Source organism: Cibotium barometz, chromosome 14, assembly GCF_041138505.1.
Source record: "Cibotium barometz isolate CiBa-2024 chromosome 14, ASM4113850v1, whole genome shotgun sequence".
Classification (NCBI taxonomy): Eukaryota; Viridiplantae; Streptophyta; class Polypodiopsida; order Cyatheales; family Cibotiaceae; genus Cibotium; species Cibotium barometz.
The window spans coordinates 52,011,886-52,031,267 of NC_141059.1; the positions used below are offsets into that span (position 1 = coordinate 52,011,886).

At 45.9% G+C, this 19,382-nt stretch overlaps 1 protein-coding gene across 1 annotated transcript in view; it reads right to left on the bottom strand.

Moving 5' to 3' along the window:
- LOC147632168 (uncharacterized) overlaps positions 1 to 19,382 on the bottom strand; it is a 149,753-nt gene that overhangs the window by 23,306 nt on the left and 107,065 nt on the right. The window contains exons 10-15 of the mRNA XM_086808804.1: positions 18,722 to 18,762; positions 15,936 to 15,970; positions 15,356 to 15,502; positions 14,918 to 15,024; positions 8,916 to 8,963; positions 8,669 to 8,768 (exon numbers count right to left, since the gene is read on the bottom strand). Coding sequence (XP_086664930.1) covers positions 8,669 to 8,768; positions 8,916 to 8,963; positions 14,918 to 15,024; positions 15,356 to 15,502; positions 15,936 to 15,970; positions 18,722 to 18,762 — 478 coding nt within the window. The remainder of the gene's footprint in view (positions 1 to 8,668; positions 8,769 to 8,915; positions 8,964 to 14,917; positions 15,025 to 15,355; positions 15,503 to 15,935; positions 15,971 to 18,721; positions 18,763 to 19,382) is intronic.

Here is a 19,382-nt window from a genome sequence, read left to right on the forward strand (position 1 = left end):
CCATTATGGCCTCTTAGAGACGTTAATATATCATTTCATTTCATTTCATTTCTCTACCATGACATAGGAGGGGGTTACACTTCAGCGTGCTGCGGACCTCCGAGCCAGACGGAGACCGAGAGCACCAGGCTACCAGACTCCCAGACTACATCAGAGGGAGATCACAGAGATACGGGCTCGACATCAGCACCATATCCAGGAGCAGCTAGCTCACTTACACTCACACCCGGAGATCATGCTCCAAGGTATTTTTGTCTCACCATCGCCTATGTGTATCACGTATCACACCCCCATTATGGTACTGGTTGGAGCTAGACAGATCTGCATTGCATTCTTGTATACCCTACGCATATAGGTTGCATACTGAGCCTCTAGCAGTAGTGCTCCATCCATCACACTCCCCCACTAGCTCAGCACTTTCATAGTTTATTTCATGTTCATTTTGTCCCTTTTTTTTTTTGGACATCCAGAGGACATTGACAGTTGTACACTGATTTGTCTCATAGGTCGAGTTCGGCCTCTAGTAGACGTTAATACAGCTTTCTTTCTTTCTTTCTTTCTCTCAACACATCAAGGTTAGAGTTTCGATAAAGGGGTTTGCTTCCTGGCCTTAAACTCTCAACACGTCAAGGTTAGTGTTTAGGTAAAGGGGTTTGCTTCCCGGCCTTAAACTCGTAAGACGTCCTCGGCTTCCCACCACCAACAACCCATTGGTGTAGATCATATGTACTTTTGGATGGAACGAAAAACTACAGACTCCCATTGAGGATATGGACAGCTCAGATTACTGAGATGAGTCTGAGCCCCATCATCCTAAATTACCTCATGAGAACCACCCACAACCCAAAGGCGCAGGGTCACTACTCTGAAAGTGATACCACAAATGCAGTCCTTCTCATTTCCTATGAAGGATAAGCGATTACAATCATCCTGGATGGGGGTGCTGGTGTAAGCATCATCACAAAGACGCGCTGGGAAAATTGGGGAGAACCACCCTTGGATCACACCAAATTGATGATAAGGTTTGCAGATGGGACATCCGCAAAACTCCTTGGACTAGTGAAGGACCTCAAGATTTAAGTCATTGACATGAGCTTCAAACACACATTTGAGGTCAAGGACTTTACTCATGGTGGCTATGACAGCATCATGGGAAGACCCTTCATGAGACTGACACAGCCGGTCCATGACTAGGACGAAGATCATGTCTACCTCCACAAACAGGATTACATGCTCAGAGTGAACTTATGTATATGGAAGACATCCCATGATGAGAGGTTCCTTCGCCGAAGACTCTGTGACCACAGCCAAGACTAACGATCTCTTTGTTTACGAAGCTTGTCATCAAATCCTTGATGATGCGTGGAAGCCATACATAGTCGCTTCTGTCAATGATGAACGAAGCCGGCCACGACTGGATGAAAATCCTAGCTACACTTGATACACTCCCAAATCACAAACTCGGAACGCAATTTGTGGTCCCAACCTCCCAGTACCTTCATGAATCCTATAAAGCCTTTGTCTGCAAAGAAAGCCTGTCTTGCTGTCTCCCACAGCTAGCCACAATCTTTTGCCATGGGAAACATGGGTGTCTCTAGGCAAACCATCTTTTCATAGTGCTCATTTCAAAATTCAGCTGCCTAGTGGAAAACGGATACGAAGCCTTGGGTCCTTTACACAAACGGTACATACTGTCTCTAACCCATTGGCTTGTAAGTTCTATGTGGTTCCCACAGGTGAGACCAAAGAGACAATCATACTTGGAGGGAGCTGGGTCAAAAACGCCCTATGTATAGTCAACTCAGCTAACAACATAGCTATCCTTGAGCTTCCCATGGAAAAGGTAATGATGATCCTTTGGCAAGGGGAGTCCGCTATATCCAATCCTATGCCCGCACCAACTGCTTCCACAAAGGGTACTCTATCACCCACAAAAACTGGTAAAATCTTCCACTGCCCCCGAACTACTACAAGAACTAAACCCACCAAGAATATGGATTGGATTATCGACTGAGAATGGTCTACAACGGTGGCAAGCCCACATATATCCTTTGGTCCATAACAATCTCCTATTCTTGGAGGCATGGAAAACTCTCAAAAGACCCACACTGACACTTGAAAATACTTACATTCAAATCTCACATGAAATGTGCCTGATGAGTGTTGGGTATTTCATTCCTAAAATATCCATTGGTTGGCGTGTAGATTTCATGTCATAGATGCAAGCACACTCCAAGGCCGGATTATAATTGGAAAAGAGTGGATTGATGCCACTCGCTACCAAATCAATTGATGAGAAAAAACGACCACCATGGAAGTCAACGGCAAAAAAGCCACAGTCCTCTTGTGTCCACAAGAGGAAATCATACATAGCCTCACGCTTGACTGCCCTCCACATTCAAGTCCCATCCTCATCACCGGCAAGTCTCCCCTGTTACCACACCCCATGCCTCACCAAAGTTGGTCGAAAGGGCATCGTTGACACCATCCAATACTACCAATCAAGCCTTGTCGTCGACCATCACCCTTAACTCCACATTCTCAACCATGCACACCGCAAGCACCCCGATCTCTTTCCACTATCATGACAATCAATGGTGGGTACCCAAGAATCTTCTTGCAGCTCAAGGATTCTATGATGGCTACACAAAATTTTGGATCCCAAAATGGCCATCTTGAAAACACAAGAGCAAAAAGCACACCAAGCCGACCAAAATCAATCATAAGCCAAATTTTCAACGTTGGCTAGTCCCCGACCGCTTACTAAGAGCACAAGGCTACTATGAAGGCAACATTCACCTTTGGCTATCCAAGAATGCTGTATGTACTCATCCACCACAACTCCTCCCCAAGGAGTTGCGACACAAAGCCCAACGGCCGAAGATTAGGCAACTCCAAGCACAACGAAGCCAACAACGATGGGTATCTACCAACGTTCTCAAAGCTCAAGGCTTCCATGAAGGAAACACACACCTGTGGCTCCCAAAGCCACAATCAAAACTTGTCCTCAGCATCAACCACCTACTCATAGCTCAAAGCCTCGTCGACAAACAACCAGGAAGCCTTGTCAACCACAGACCCTCATCACTCAGCAACGGTGGGTGCCAAAACATCTCTTAGAAGCCCAACGCTTCAATGATAGCAACTCCATCATTTGGGTTCCACAGAATAACCCTCAAAAGTTCGCCCAATCCACAAAAACCGAGCCAATACCTGTCCAATCCACACAGCTAGTTTGGTGGCCAACGACGAAGCAAGTCCCCTCTTCATCAACCAAATTCCATGGACTTGTCCACACACAAAGCATGGACACTCACAAGCTCAATTTGCCTAGTCCTTGCAATGACAAGAGCCTCGTCCACGAAGCTCCAACCTGCCCTTTGACCTCATTGTCACACCAAGGGGCAGTACCACAAATGTCAAAGCTTATACAACCACTCAAAGACAACCTCAAGGGTAAGCTCAGAAATCTAGCCAAATGGAATTAGTACAAAACCCTCTTTTGAGGTGCTGAGCAATAAACACACGTAAGTCCTCAACCACCACGAGGAGGACCCAAAAAAAAGAAAAGAAAAGAAAAGAAAAGAAAAAAGTGTCTCTAGGTGGTTAGGCCTAACTAGGTGATTAGGACCACGGGCACACCTTTTATCCTCGCCCATGCACAACACCTGCAATTCTCATTGGGCTCTGTCACTTGCACACACATTGCACAAAGCTTCATCATCGACAACCATCCGGTAACATCTTTGGACGGGGGAACCATGGAGGACGCAAGCCTAGTGAATGGTACAATCCATCGCCTCGCACTTCTTAATCACCCCCACTTCGCCCAAATAATCGTGCTTCATGCCTCATCAATTCTAGCCATAACTTCTTCTTATGCTACCTTAGCTTTGGACCCCAAATAATCCAAAGTAACTTCTACTTCCATACTCAAGAGCTGCTACTCCTATGGATCCTCGCCGTCAACTACCACTCTCATCAACAAAGGATCCCAACCCCATGAGCTACAACGACAAAAGAAGACAAACCACTAGAAGAGAAAGAGAGAACACCAACCCCCAATAGATCAACACCCTGGGAGCCAAGATACCCATTAAGGTGTCTTGATGAAGATGCTATAGCCACATGTATATCGCCATCGACATACAACATCTCGGAGTGCAAGCAGTTTCCATGCGAGTTACCTTCTTGTCCCTCCGGAATTCCCCCCTCGCCACTCGCTTACTAACACCATTGTTTTACTAACCTCTCATCAACACCACCACCTATCATGTGGATACAAGTTATTAGGTATTCTGTGCTCGTCTACTTATTCACGTACTCTGACTCCTCCCAAGAGGATGCCCAACCGCAAAGGAGACAAAAAGAAAACAACCAAAACAAAATAATGAGTACTACTGGGCACATACATGAATGCAATATTCATAAGAGCCCCTAAAACTAGCCAGATACTTAATCGCCAGTACTCCACTAACGTCTTTCCATCTTACTAACTCTCCCATCTCCTCTCATTTCCGGAGAGAACATAGGACTAACCAAGTGCGACACTTTCCAGCGTGTCTCGACAACTTCTTACCGATCACGAGGATGCGATTGCGTTTAGGAAGGGGAGTATGTTAACCACATATGGTTAACACATTTCTATGACAACTATGTCTGCATACTTATGTAATGGGTACCCGTACTATAATATAAATTCCGTCATTTGATAAGGGAAACACCCTAAAGATGCTCCTAAGTCTTGAGCTTCAAAGGACAGACAAGAGGATCTTGGTTAGTTGGCCAAACCATAAAGAAAAGCCTTATAACTATGTTTTGGGCGCCTCGGGTCACTTACTCTCGAGCGGCCTAGTGAGAAAAGGCTTGGAACTATAAAAGCCAACTTCTCTTATTTGTAACTCATTCTCCTATTTATGCAATAGAAGTGGAGTGTTCTATCTCCCTCTCTCTTGCGACTCTAATCTAGCATGTGTGGTATGCTTAGGGTTAGAGTGTGATTAGTGCTAATTGCTTGTTTCCTCTTGCTTCTTCTTCTCTCTCTCTCTCTCTCTCTCTCTCTCTCTCTCTCTCTCTCTCTCTCTCTCTCTGTCTCTTGCTTGAACGATTAGGCTATCACCGCGATTGTCTTCCGCGGAGATCCCACACGATATTTGCCAGAGAGGTTGCACCACCCGTAAGATTAGGAACTGTCTTGGTGTGACAACGAGTGTGGGAGGATCGCGACAACGAGCGGCTATCCACACGGGACGGTGGATCAACAACTTCCCATAACACGTTAGGGTGAGCTTGAGCATAGCTTGAGCTTGGCAATTTACTCCCCGATAGCGGTACCAAAGATGTTAAGCTCATCCTAACGTGTTGTGGGAAGTTGCCGATCCGCTGAGCTCGAGCTATGCATAAGAGCTCCACTGTCGCGTGTGGATAGCCGCTCGTCGTCGTGATTCTCGCGTACTCTTTGTCACACGGAGGCGGTTCCTAATTGTACAGGTGGTGTAACCTCTCTCACGAAGATTGTGTGGGATATCCACAGAAGATGATTGCGGTGATAGCCTATATGACTCAAGTAAGAGGGAGAGAAAAAGCAAGAGGAAACGAGCGATTAGCACTAATCACACCCAAACCCCAACCCTAAGCATACCACACATGCTAGATTAGAGTTGCCAGAGAGAGGAAGAAATGATATATTAACATCCTCAAAAGGCCAAAATGACCTATGAGACCAAAAAGGTTACAACAATAGAAGTGGAGAGAGAACACTCCACTTCTATTGCATAAATGGAAAAATGAGTTACAAACAAGAGAAGTTTTCTTTTATAGTTCCACTAGGCCACCTGAGAGTAAGTGACCGGAGGCACCCAAAACATAGTTACAAGGCTTTTCTTTATGGTTTGACCAACTAATCGAGATCCTCTTGTCTGTCCTTTGAAGCTTAAGACTTGGGAGCATCTTTAGGGCGTTTCCCTTATCAAATGACGAGATTTACAATATAGTACGGGCGCCCATTACATAAGTGTGCGGACATAGTTGTCATAGAAATGTGTTAACCATATGTGGTTAACATTCCTCAAGGACCAGGAGATGGGCCTTCAGGGGCTACGCCTTCCCATTGGCACCATGGAGGATCTTCTAGATGTAGAGTTTACTGATGACACCATTACATACATGACAGGTTGGGAGGGTAACCTCGTCGTTTAGCGGCAGCAGTAGACGAGTTTTGCTTGATCTTGGGCCTGGATTAACTAGCACAAGTCATGTGGTTTTTGGGTCAACAGCACACCCAACTTGACTCGGCGTCCGGTTGGTGAGTTCCTATGGATTCCACAAGGTACAAAAGTTTGTTATTTGGGATGCCAGGCGAGCCTTGATATTTTCAGAGAGCAACATTTCGCCAGTGGGACAACCAGGTTCTATTGGCCACCATGTGGTAAATTACCTCTTGTTAGGCTTTTCAGCAATCATGCATTGGACAGATTCACATATTGATCCAGAACTTTCTGTGTCAAGCGGTGATGACACGCACCCTGGACTGGACAGGCAAAGGTGGCTTGGTGCGTGCTCATACAGCCTTGAGCCTGGGGGAGCTTGCTTTGATTGATCCAGTAGTACAGAGAAGAGCCCTATTTGACCAATGGTGACACTTTTTCTTTGGCTGGCACACGATTGTTGGGCGCCTGGCCAGTTGGTGCCGTTGCGATGCCCACGAGGAGAGCCAACAGCACTGCCTCTGGGATTGCCCCGACGCCCAACAAGTATGGTAGCGCATCCTCTGAGTCTACACTTCTGATCTGAACATCACCCGCACAGTCGCGTTGGGTGCAACCTAGGTAACGGAGGCAGGCCAAGCCCTATTTTTTGAGGATGATGGGAGCAGCTTAGCACTGGTTCTCACCCATCTCCGCATCTTCATGCGGGTGGTGGGCTCTGATGTGGATGCACGTAGACTAAAGAAATCTGTAATTGCCCTCTGAGAAGTATCATGTCGAGTCTGCCTCTCAGTATACTGTCTTTGTACTACATCCCTATGATGTTTGAGCTCTAGCACGTACATGCCAAGCATCTATGATCATCATGCTGCCACACCTGTGTGACTGGACACCCTCTCGAAGAGGCAATGGAATCTCCCCCATATCTCATAGTAGGCTAGGCAGCTAAGCATGTAGTGCGCCTCATCCTCCACTTGTTCTCTGTGTTGCATACTCTGCATATCCGATCCTCATGTGAGGTATCATCAGCTGTGTCAGTCTCGGCTCTGAGGCGGTGAGAGGATAACTTCAGCTGGCCAATCATGATACACATGGCATGTGACATATTTATCTATACATCTCTCGCATCTCAATGAATCCATCCTTTGAAACTCTCAGGAAGTGGTCTTGTAAAAGTGGGATCTTGTGCCAAGCTTTGGGGAAGGAGACACCCATGTCCGATGTATGTGAAGCCCTAGTATATCCAACTGGATAATCCGTTTGATCTCATGCCGTGAGAGGTCCAAGAATGGAGAGTCCAAACCATACTGAAAAGGGGGGAGACCATCCATCTAGAGGCCATGTGCATCAAACCACTCAACTACCTCAGAGTACCCAGCTAGCAAGGATAATGATGGCGATGGTGCTGATGAGGAGAGGCGGTAGTCCAGGCAGTCTAACCCGCTCCCGCTCCCTCTCCCTCTCCTAATGTAACTGCATGGAAGACTAGTGTGCCGGCCTTGGGAGGAGATCCCTATCGAGTGCATATACATGCTGAATATAGGTGATGGTCTGGAAGACACTGTCTATGACTAGTGGGGCACCCCAAACTCTGTTAGTACAACTTAATGTGGCATCGACGGCCTTCTGTTGATCATGTGTGATAACATCATCACCTGTTGCTCATCATCACCGTACATAGCCATGATGTAACCTCATAGGATGTGTTGAAGACCATGACCTTGGTCTTGCCAACTTTTACAGTAAGATCTCTCCCTGCATAACCTGTCCCCTCAGCTGAATCTGAGATCAAGGAAATGTCATCTGCATACAATAAAATGGGGACCATGACCTGAGCTAGCGGTGCGCCTCTGCCCACAAAGCTGTCCGCAAAGGCTGCTATTTCATCAATATATAGATCAAAGAGTGGGGACCATGACCTGAGCTAGTGGTGAGCTTCTGCCCACAAAGCTGTCCACAAAGGCTGCTATCCCATCAATGTATCGATCAAAGAGTGTAGGGGAGAGTGGGCAACCTTGTTTGACCCCAATAGTACTGCATATGTCCCCAAAGAGTCCTGCCTCTTCGCCGCCATTATCTCGCTCGCCTGCACCTTGCGCCCTTACCTCACTATATCCTCTGCTTCCCTGCGCAACCCACCCTTCCTTCACCTCTCGCAACCCACAAAGTACTGCACAAAGAAAAAAAGGATGGTGAGGGGTGAATGCCCTGCACGATGAAGGGTGGGTGGTTAAGGCAGGAAAGCGGAGGATACAGTGAGGAGAAGGAAGGGTGGGTTTGGCGCCTTCCATAGAGTCCTCCTCAGGGGAAAGGATCAGATGCGACTTACCGGAGGCTGCATTCAGAGGGAGGGTTCTCAGGTTGGTGACAGTATCTAATAAGGTCGCAAGATGAAGGTAAAAGATGAAAACAAATTACTTACTATACGATCTGATGACTAAAAATGGCCTGGTTTAGACTACCTCAATAAGCTTGACTCCTGGTGGAGATAGAAAGAGGCATTCATGTAGGAGTTTAAGATAATCGTCAGCTTTTGTTACACGATACCCTTTAGCTCCATAGCTGCATTCAAACAATGCAATGTCACAACCATAGAAAGAAGCAATCTTGCTTCAAAACAGGAAACAGAAAAACCATTGTATGCAACGAAATCCAGCATGAATGTTAGGTTCAGAGAAAACAATCTCACCCAATAATAATAGGTCATACCTTCTAGCATACTCCACAAAGTCTGGGTTGGACAAGTCAAGTCCAAATCTGCAAAAAACAAAAGGATCAATTGCATGTGCAAGGAGGTTCATAGTCATAACCTCTACTACCAATTTAGAAAGCCTCTACAATGGACCTCAAACAATTTGCACATGATGCAACTTATGTCTTCAAGCTTCTAAATAATAAGAATCCACAATCATTGAAAAGAACACAGAAGAATTGCACAAGGAGACATCTATTTTCTTCCATATAAATAGAAAGCTCTCTTTTCTGCCAAATAGGACCTCTATTCACACAATGTGTTTGTACTAACTACATATCTAACCTTATCCTTTTTTTCTCTACAGTTGCACAAAAGACTTTGATATTTTCATTTTTTCGTTTAGTTTTACATGCCACAATGCATGATATTAATGTCTTAAGGTGCTCTCACTGGCAATTCTGGTCTTTATGCTTCCCCCCCCGCCCAGTTGATCTCATTCACGCCCTGTGGGGACGCCTGGAGCGCCTGGCACGGGACTTCCTGTGCACGCAGGGACAGCGGGCAGCCTTCTTCCACACTTGGAACACTGGGCACTATAAGCCACATGTTGGGCTCACCCTCCCCCCGCCCCCCTCCTTGTTGTCATCATGGACAGGGTTGTACTACGCCTCTTGGCGGATTTCTTTTAACTCTAATAGAACTATATTTTTTTGCCTCCCTGCTCCCGCAGCCCATCTCTGCCCTTGTGCACCGCCTTGCTCCACCCTCTTTGCCCTGCCTCCCCGTGCCCGCCGCTCTCCCTCTTCTTCTTCCTGCTTCTGCCCGCCCCCCGTTCGCTGGCCTTCCTCCCCTTCCCGCCCCTTTCCACGCCTTGACAGATCCCCCTCCCAAAAAAAAACCCAACGTAGACCATTCGAGCTATATGGGCTGATCTCATCCACACCCTGCAGGGATACCTGGAGTGCCTCGCAGGGGACTCCCTGCGCATGCAAGGACAGTGAGCAGCCTTCTTCCGTGCTTGGAGCATTGGACCCTTCCTTGATAGGAAAGAGAGCATGGCCATCTTGCACTACAAGCCACATGTTTGGCTTCACCCCCACTCTCGCCCCCGCACACACACACAACACCCCCCCCCCCCCCCCCCCCCCCCCCCCCTTTCAATTTTTCTTACTTTCATGGACAGGGTTGTACTACACCTCTTGGCAGACTTCTTTTACCTCTAATAGGAGATTTTTTATTTTTTATTTTGGGTGGGGATGGTTTGGGGGGGGCGGGGGTGGTGGTGGTGGCGGTGGGATATACAAGGACAAAAAATGTGTGGCATTTTTCCTGCATGTGATATAAAGCATAGCGATGGACCCGTGAGAGGCCAGAGAAGACCAAGAGACCAGAGCCAAACACTTGTACATTGTTCTCCCATAATATTGAAACTGGGTGGCGAGGAGGAGACACATGTGCAATCAACAAGAGAATGACTTCCCATTCCACAACAGAAGAAGTCATTGGCACAACCTCCAGACAGCTTGCTACCTCTAAGCCAACATGGATCAAAGCCCACAAACCAAGGATTTCCGAGATTACATCCACTCACAAGATGTGACGTACACCTGCACTTCAGTGCCATGTGGACATACTCATCCTAACTATAAGCCAGTTGGATTAGTGATGAGCACTATGCTCCGTCGTAAGCCCTAGTCCAGGGACATGTCACACCAGTTGCCATCAAGGTAGGCTTGGCAAAGTCCATGCACTTTTCCATCTATGAACCCACATAGTTTTGAAATCCACTTGGAGTTGAGGTGGGTACATGTTTTTGGCAGCCTATTAGGCAAGGATCGGGCACCAAACATCAAGTCAGATCAGCTCAAATTGGGTAGAAGGAAAAATGCAGATGTTCCAGGCAGATTTAGGCCCATCTGACAGGTCAGGCAGCAGAGATTGCTAATCATGGGCTGGTTGAGCAGGCCAACAAAAGAAAGGGGTGCAATTGTGCCCTGTACATAGGACTATGACCTCCCCACTTCCTCATCTAGCTCCCAGCTTAGGACTCAGGTCACCAAGCATCAGTAGAAGCATCCAGAAGTATCAAAGACCAAGACATCACGACTTCATTTCAGCAGAGGACGAAGGCAAGTGTCTTGCTATAGAAAGACAAATCCGACAAGGGTATTTTGGAGATTGCAGTATGTCAGGTTTGTTCCAGCAAGGAACTGTTTAGAAAACCAAGACTAGCTACTGGTCACTCTGAATACCACATGCCAGAGTCATCAAGGAAAGGAAGGAGACATCAAAAGGTCAAGGTCAAGGATCTGTATTGTACATATCTCAATTCCATAATAAAGCCAAAGATACTGAAAGGTGGATGCTATCCAATTATATTGATATGAAGATATACCGTTCACATGCTCCACACATGGCACCTACTATGATGATGTATCTAGTTCACTTCTTTTATCTCCATTATCCTGTTATTTCATAAAACTATTGCAATGCTCTTGATCTCATAGACCCTTTGGGTCTTTTGTAGACATTTAACATCTCCAAATAATACAGGACTGTCATGATTGGCCATACACAGGCAAAAAATTATGGGACAGTACTACTGAAGTTTGAGATCAACTTTCTCACAAAGAGGCTCGGACATAGAGCACCAAGGCTGGGCAGCTCCAGGAGAAACTACTCCACACTTGATCACATCTTTACACTACCGGCCATCATAGAGGAGGCGACAGCACGGAAACAGCATGTATATTGTTGCTTTGTGAATTTCCACAAAGCCTTTGACTCTATGCCTCGGTCCTGATTGTTGGGACGATTGCAAGAGCTCGAGTTTCCACCAGATATGATAAGGGGCGTCGTGGCTTTATATGGGGCAATGATTGGCAAAGTACGGGCATGAAGGAGGCTCTCTCCGGATATCTGCAGCACTATTGGGATCAAACAGGGCTTCCCACTCTCTCCCACACTGTTCCGCTTGTATATTGATGAGATCTCACTCTTTGTGTGGACAGATTTGGGGGTGCAAGCTCACAATAGGCTCAGGCAGTGGTACCCATTCTATACGCATATGACATTGTTCTGTTCTCAGCCTCTGCAGATGGATTGCACAAATATTTGGATGCACTCCAAAGGCTTTGTGATGAGAGAAACCTCACAAGGTCTAGGGGCTTGTCCATGGGGGTGGTAGAAGCTCGAGGAGGGGGGTGGGACAAAGATGGGGACCTCCGGAGGGGTGGCGATGGGGTCCACTGAGGGCTCGCCTAGAGCGGGACCAAGAGAATCCTCTCACAAATCTGGCTCAGGATCCGGGGATAGATGCTCATAGCAGTCCGCTAACTAGGTGGGATCTGCGGGGCTGGGACCCTGGGAGCTCTCATACTCACCTAGCACTTGCTGCTACGAACACGGCTAGAGAGAATCCCCTCCAGGGATGCAGCTCGAGGGAGCCACAGCTGGGGAAGGGGGAGGGCAAGAGGGCTGCGACACTCAGCTCATGCCGGGGGCGCGCTTGTTGGGGGGGCACCTCCCAAGGCACAAGAGGGGGGTCCCACTCCTGAGGTGAGCCAATTGCCAACACTGAAGCACTGTCCTGGTAGGCCCAACGAGGCCTTGAGCGTCTGAAGACGTATGTTGCCATCAAGCTGGGGAATCGTTGAAAGTCGGGGAAGGTTCTCCGACATGGCCAGTGACATCCTCATGGGGGGGGGGGGGGGGGGGGAGCCCTGCTGTGCTCGCAATTACAGCGGCTACCATAGGGGGGGGAATCCAGGACCTCGCCCAAAGAGTGCCCCAATGCACACCGTCATTGTCTGGGAAGCCAGTTGCTTCCACCAGTGGGTCCGAATGCAAGGAAAAGTTGTATTTCAAGAGTGCAAAGTAAACAAGAGAGCTCCACACTGCCAGCTTGCTCAACGACAGTCTTCTCTGCAATGGTGGAAGAGGAAAACTCACCCAGATGTGCCCATTGCCAAGAAACTGGATATCTGTGATACCACCAAAGCTCTCTGATGATGAGAACTGCCTAAAGGAGATCACAGACCTAGCCATGAGACAAACGGATGCCAACAAACTTTGCACACGAGGGTGCTTGGCTCTAGCGAGGCCGCAAAAGAAGCCAAGAGTTCTGCAGGGTGGGAAGACGGAATCGCTGCTATGAATTCCTCTGAGGTTTTGAGCCAAAGGAAGACCCTCAACTCAGGGAGACACGAAACGGGATGAAGGCTGAGGGAACCAGAAAAGAACAAGGAGGCAGCATACAATAAAGGGGTTAAAATTTTTTTGTGTGTGCATATGAACATGTAAAAAGGTTTGAAAGTAATGCAAAAACAACAAAATTGAGGTAAAACATTGTACAAGTGCACGAAACATGAAATATTGTCCATCATCCAGGATCTATGGCAAATGCCAAGGCATGCTGCATATTGCATACTAAAGAATAAAGCATCACCAATTTAATAATGTATTGACTTTGGATTCTAGACTCTAGTCTATGAATGTGAAAGACCATATTGCATAGTAAAGAATAAAGCATCACCAATGTAATAATGTCTGGACTTTAAACTCTGGAATCTAGTCTGTGAATGTGAGATATCAAACAGAGCTTCAAAAAAATGTTATAATGTCTGGACTTTGGAATTTGGAATCTAGTCTGTGAATGTGAAAGATCAGACACCAAAAAAATGTAATAATGTCTGAACTTTGGAATCTGAAATCTAGTCTGTGAATGTGAAAGATCAAACACCAATGTAATAATGTATGGACTTTGGACTCTGGAATCTAGTCTGTGAATGTGAAAGATCGAACAGCTCCCAAAAAAAAAAGCAAGGAAAGGGAAAAAAAAAACAGCTCAAAAAAAATATTTCATGCATGTTTCGATGGTTTCATAAGTTACAAAACGCTTTTCTATGCAACTAGACTCCCAACGAAGGGGGCTACAAGGAACAGGCCGGCAGGCAGAGGCGGGGCGGGGGAGATGCTTACGGAGGTGGCAAGAAGCAGGCGAAAGGGGGCAGGGGAGAGGAAAATGCCATGAGACCGAGGAGGAAAGAAGCATGAAGGAGGGGTGGGGTGCACACAGGGTGGTGGGGCAAATGCGAGGAAAGGTGGGAGAAGCTGCAGAAGCCGAGGGCAGAGGTGGTGCAAGAACGAGGGGTGGGGCAGGGTGCACGAAGGAGGACAGAGGGAACAGGCAGAAAAAAGTGTAGGGGCAGCGCTGGCTGGAGAGGGGCAAGGGGTGCTTGGGAAAGAATCGGGGGTGGAATATGCAGAAATGTGAAAAAAAGGCAGCTATGCACGGGGGCGTGGGGGGGATGTGGGTGGTCAAGCTCTTGACTCTGAGCTTGAGCAGCTTGACTTGACTCTGGCCTTACCCTGCCAACAATAACCTGAACTTCCCGTCTCTTTCTTTCACCACTGGCACCTGTTGAAGGCAGACTCAGAGAAGCCTTTTAATGAGGTCATGAAGACAGGTTCTCTTCCTTTACTCAGCTACATTCTTCTGACTGGGTCCTGAGAAGGCGGCCTAATTGGGGGAGTCATCATGTCGCTGTACATAATTTCTTTTTGAAGAGACTTCGAAGTTCTAGAAAAAGCCCGAAGGTCACTATCTTCTTCTGGTTGATAGCTCATGATGTATTACCGGAGAGATTTAAAAAGGATATTGACAAGATTGTAACGCACTCTAAGAATACCTACACTTGGTCACAAGTGGCCGAGCAGAGTGACCGATTGGGGGAATCATGTCTCCACAGCTGTACATAATTTCTTTTTGAAGAGACTTTGGAGTTCTGTAAAAAGCCCAAGGGTCACCACCTTCTTCTGGTTGATAACTCATGACGTACTACTGGTTGATCAGCAGAGAGAAAAAAAAGACATTGACAAGATCGTAGCTCACTCTAAGAATACCTACACTTGGTCACGAGTGGTCAAGCAGAGTGACCCATTGTGTAAACAGGTGAAACAAATGTGCTTTGATAACACTATAAACACACATGCTTTGATAACACACTAGTCTTACTTGTCAAAGCCTGCATGGTTTTGCTTCCATTTGATCATCCCATAAGCATTGTCATTCAAGACCAGAACAGTCAGATTTAGCTGCAAGCGGACCGCTGTCTCCATCTCCTGGTGAGGAAACATCATGTAACAAATTATGCCTGGTCAGCACTCCATGAACACCTCAATAAAATCGAATCTACATGTATATATTTATTTTTTAAATGGACCAATAGCAAGACCCGAAGGGTACACTCCGGTTTAGCAACAAGGGGTGAATTTAGCAACCCCTAAACCCAAGGGGTGTATTTAGCAACCCCAAAACCCAAGAGGTAACAACCCCAGAACACAATGGGTATGCTCCCCATCATATAGCAATTAAGACAATAAGTAATGAATCTGTAAAGAAATTTTTTTCCATCATATTAGCCAAAGATGGAAACCGGAAATGTAAAATTACCTGAGAATTCATCATAAAGCCACCATCACCACAAACAGCAACCACCTTTTTTTGAGGATAAAGCAAAGAGACTGCGATTGCAGATGGCAAGCCTGCTCCCATGGTTGCTAATGCATTATCAAGCAGCAGCGTGTTTGGTTCATATGCCTGCATGATGCAAATGAAATCTGTGCAGTTGATGACTTGAGCTTATGTGTGTGTATGTGCATGCCACACCCCTCCTCCCAACACACACACATATATGTGTGTGTGTGTGTGTGTGCACGCGTGTGCATGCGTGCACATGCATAGGCATGTGTGTTATTTACCTTGAGAAGTTCAAGTGACAAGTTTCTAATCTAGCAAAACAAACCATGCCACTTAAGTGCTTTCAAAAGACACATAAATCAAGCAGTGCTTCCATAAGATACATAAATCAATCTTCTGTGAAACATATATGGTATTATTGCAATAACAACAAAATTTGAGAATAATAAAGCTCACACAAGGTCTCTCACTGAAGGAATCTTTAGCTTCATAGAGAAATGCATACAACAACCAATGATGCAAAAAAGTAGACTAATCCTGTATAAGGCCATACCTTATAGCAACGAGCAAACCAAATCTTGTACATTCCTGCATTGAACAAGCATGTTGAGCATCAAAAACCTTCTCAGCCTATGCAGGTTGTCTCAAGAATAGACATATTTTCTCAAAACAAAATAGTTGATACTTAGTATTTCTTTCACAAACACATAAATATGTCTATGTATATAAATATATACATCTATACATATAAATGTATATATGTATAACTATATACATACATGCATATAAATATTTATATGTATAAGTATACATACATGTGTACATATACACATATGTATGTACATATACATACATACATATGTAATGTACGCACGCATATACATATGTATATATGTGTGTGTGTGTGGGGGGGGGGGGGGGTGGGGTTCACAAAAAAAAAATGTGTGTGTGTGTGTGGTGTTTAGGTGAGCCTGCGACCTAGAAAGGAGTGCGAGCTATGTGATCTGCATCCTGTGTGTCCTTCACCTGTGCGCCTGTGTGTGTTTCTTCGCCTGTGCGTCCTGTACGACTAGTGCACCTTGTGCGCCTGTGCGCCTCTGCGACCTGCACGCCCGTCTTACGACCTGTGCACCTGGATAATGTCTAGCTGCGACCTGCAACCTGTTCAGCTTGAATCCTCTACGTTTGATGTGCGACTTGCTATGCGCCTGTGTCCTCTGTTCTGTGTCCCCTGTGTCTGCAGCTTCTCCCCTCCTCTTTTCTCTTCTCTGTACATCCCTTTCTGAGTGTGTGTGTGTGTGTGAGAGAGAGAGGGTCTCTGTACAATGATCTCTGCAATTATGGTGGCTGTGCATGGAAGGAAAAGGAATCAAGAAACCAAAAGACATTTTGAAGTCAACAACTCAGGGGTGCTCTATCACAATGAAGATGCTCACTTCGTCTATGATGTGTTGCATGATGAGTTTGAACATATTCACAGAACCTGGGGATAAGCCTGTACCTACTCTCAAATACAAACTCAAGTTGCCTTATGTGGTCATGCCAATCAGGAAATATTCGCAAAATGCAATCATAGTGTTCTTTCCGGGTAGAATGCAAGTGATGTTGCACAATGGCTTTAGTCTTTACTGGGTGGTAATTACGTGGAGGGAGTGTATCACGTAGATAAAGGATTTTATGAAGTGCTACTCACTGAAAATCAGTATAAGCTGCGGATGCTGGAAAAATCGCCATTGTACTTTGGAAATCAAATGGTGCATATCTTACCGTGGAAACCCACGAAAGATTATCAAGGACTCATCAAACATAGATGCCCAGTATGGGCGGAAGTAGTCAACTTTCCTAATTACATGCGAGAGGATTTTCCTGGGCTTGCTGCTTCTCTTGGTACAATCATGCCCACCTCATTCTTCGGGTAATAGGAACAAGTTTTGTATACTTTGGGACACGACTCAACCCACGCCCTTGTCCATTGCAGTGGAAGTAGATGAGGTTCATATGGGTGAAGCTTACTATGAGTTAAAATGGGGTGTATTTCCTGGTGCATGTTACACGTGTGGTAAATATGGTCATTGTTGGATGTGAAAGGAGATGCTCTGGACAGAATCACAGACAAAACACACACACAAGCCAGAGAGCAACAGAGACGATAGTGTTAGCTGGAATGTACTCGATTGAATTATGAGCATGTGGAGTGCAACATACTAGTAGCCCTTAGAGGGCTGGCGTGGCTGGTGACACACCAAGGGTGTGTTCTCATGGGGAAAAAGCCCCTACCAATACAGGGTAAAAAGTGCCCATGATCAGCTTTGTTCACATCTGAACTTCCTCAAGGCAGAAGGCTAACAAACCCCCTTGAAGTGAATGGCGTGAACTGATACAGGGTGTAGCAGACCACCTTGGTAGCAGTAATAAGTTCAAAGCTTATCGGAAAGCTTCAAACTTCTCCCTAAAAAGGGGCTTGGTAAAGCCATCTGCCACATTGGCCTGTGTCGGCATGTAGGTCAAGGCTCTCTCTCCAGCATGGAGCTGTTCCCTGACGCAGTGATAATGCATCTCAATGTGCTTTGTTCGTGCATGGAATACTGGATTTCGCGCAACTGCTAATGTGCTCTCACTGTCAGTGTAAAGGGTGGTTGCAGAGTGTTGTCCGATACCAAGATTGACGAAGCCAGACACATTCCAGAATAGGTGTGAATGCTGCCCTCTATTCAGCTTCACAGCTGGATGTGGCTACTGTCGATTGCTTCTTGCTGAGCCATGAGATGCATGAGATGCCAAGAAGGAAAAATGTAGGTTGAAGGGAGAAGTATATCAGTTTGCGGGACTTTATGCTTCTCCGTTGTCATTTGCGAGACAAAGGTTATGGCGAGCTTTTGCCACCTATCCTTGGCTCACACATGCTTTTGTGTGTGGGGATTTCAATAACTCTCCCAGAGATGAAGACAATACTTCCCATGCATCTCATATGCTGGTGAATGAAAGACATGAATGGCAGAATTTCATCCTTCAGACAGATGCTAGTGCTATGTGGTTGGCCAATATGGTACATGTACCTGGATTCACTTTCAAACATAATGCTATCAATCACTGTTGGGCATGTCTTGATAGATGGTACATGCAAAATGCTCAGCAGTATGATGCATTCACATGCAAACTCAAGCCTTTAAACTCAAGCTCCTTCTTTGGGGCAGCATGGTACAAAAACGACTTAGACAAGAACCCATTGATGGTATTTGGTGTTTTGACATTTTTTTTCTGTAAGGTCAAAGCTCTTTCCTCTAAGAACCAAAATGAGAATGCCAAACATAGAATTTTACATACAATATGTGTACTTACCATTGTCTAGGCAAACAACACCATCATCCGGCATAGCTCTCCTACAACATAAAAGATGCGCCATGCTTTAGTTTCAAAAAGAAAACACAAAAAACGAACCTTGAAGTGTCAAAATTGATGTTTCAAAAAGAGAATAAATCAACACTTCAAAAAAGGTCTTAGAACACACACACAAAGAAAGAAAGAAAGTTATATTTATGTCTTACAAAAGGCCCAACAGGCCTATAAAACCAAAGTGATACAATAATGTCCATGGCATATCTCATCAGGGAACAGAAAACGAAATAGAACAAAACAAAACTCTCTCACTCGAGTGATAAAAAATGTCCATGGAAATCTCATCATGGAATACAAGGAACATGAAACATGAAACATGCAACAAGAGAGGAGCATCAACCCCCAATAGATGGTATACCACTCTCCAATATATCAAGCATGGAGCTAATGAGCATAGCTGAGAGGTCTCCCTAAAGTTTAAACCTCGTCACGTCGAAAGGTAGCTCAATGTCCTAGATCTGGAGCTGATGAGTGGATCGTAGCTGTCGTCCAAGGGGCCATGGTGGCTCCGGGCATGTTAGAATGTGCATGCCTTGCTTGTGGAGGTCAAGGTGAGCACTTCTAGATCTCTTGCTCCATATGGTAGGGCTGCCACTTAGCTCCC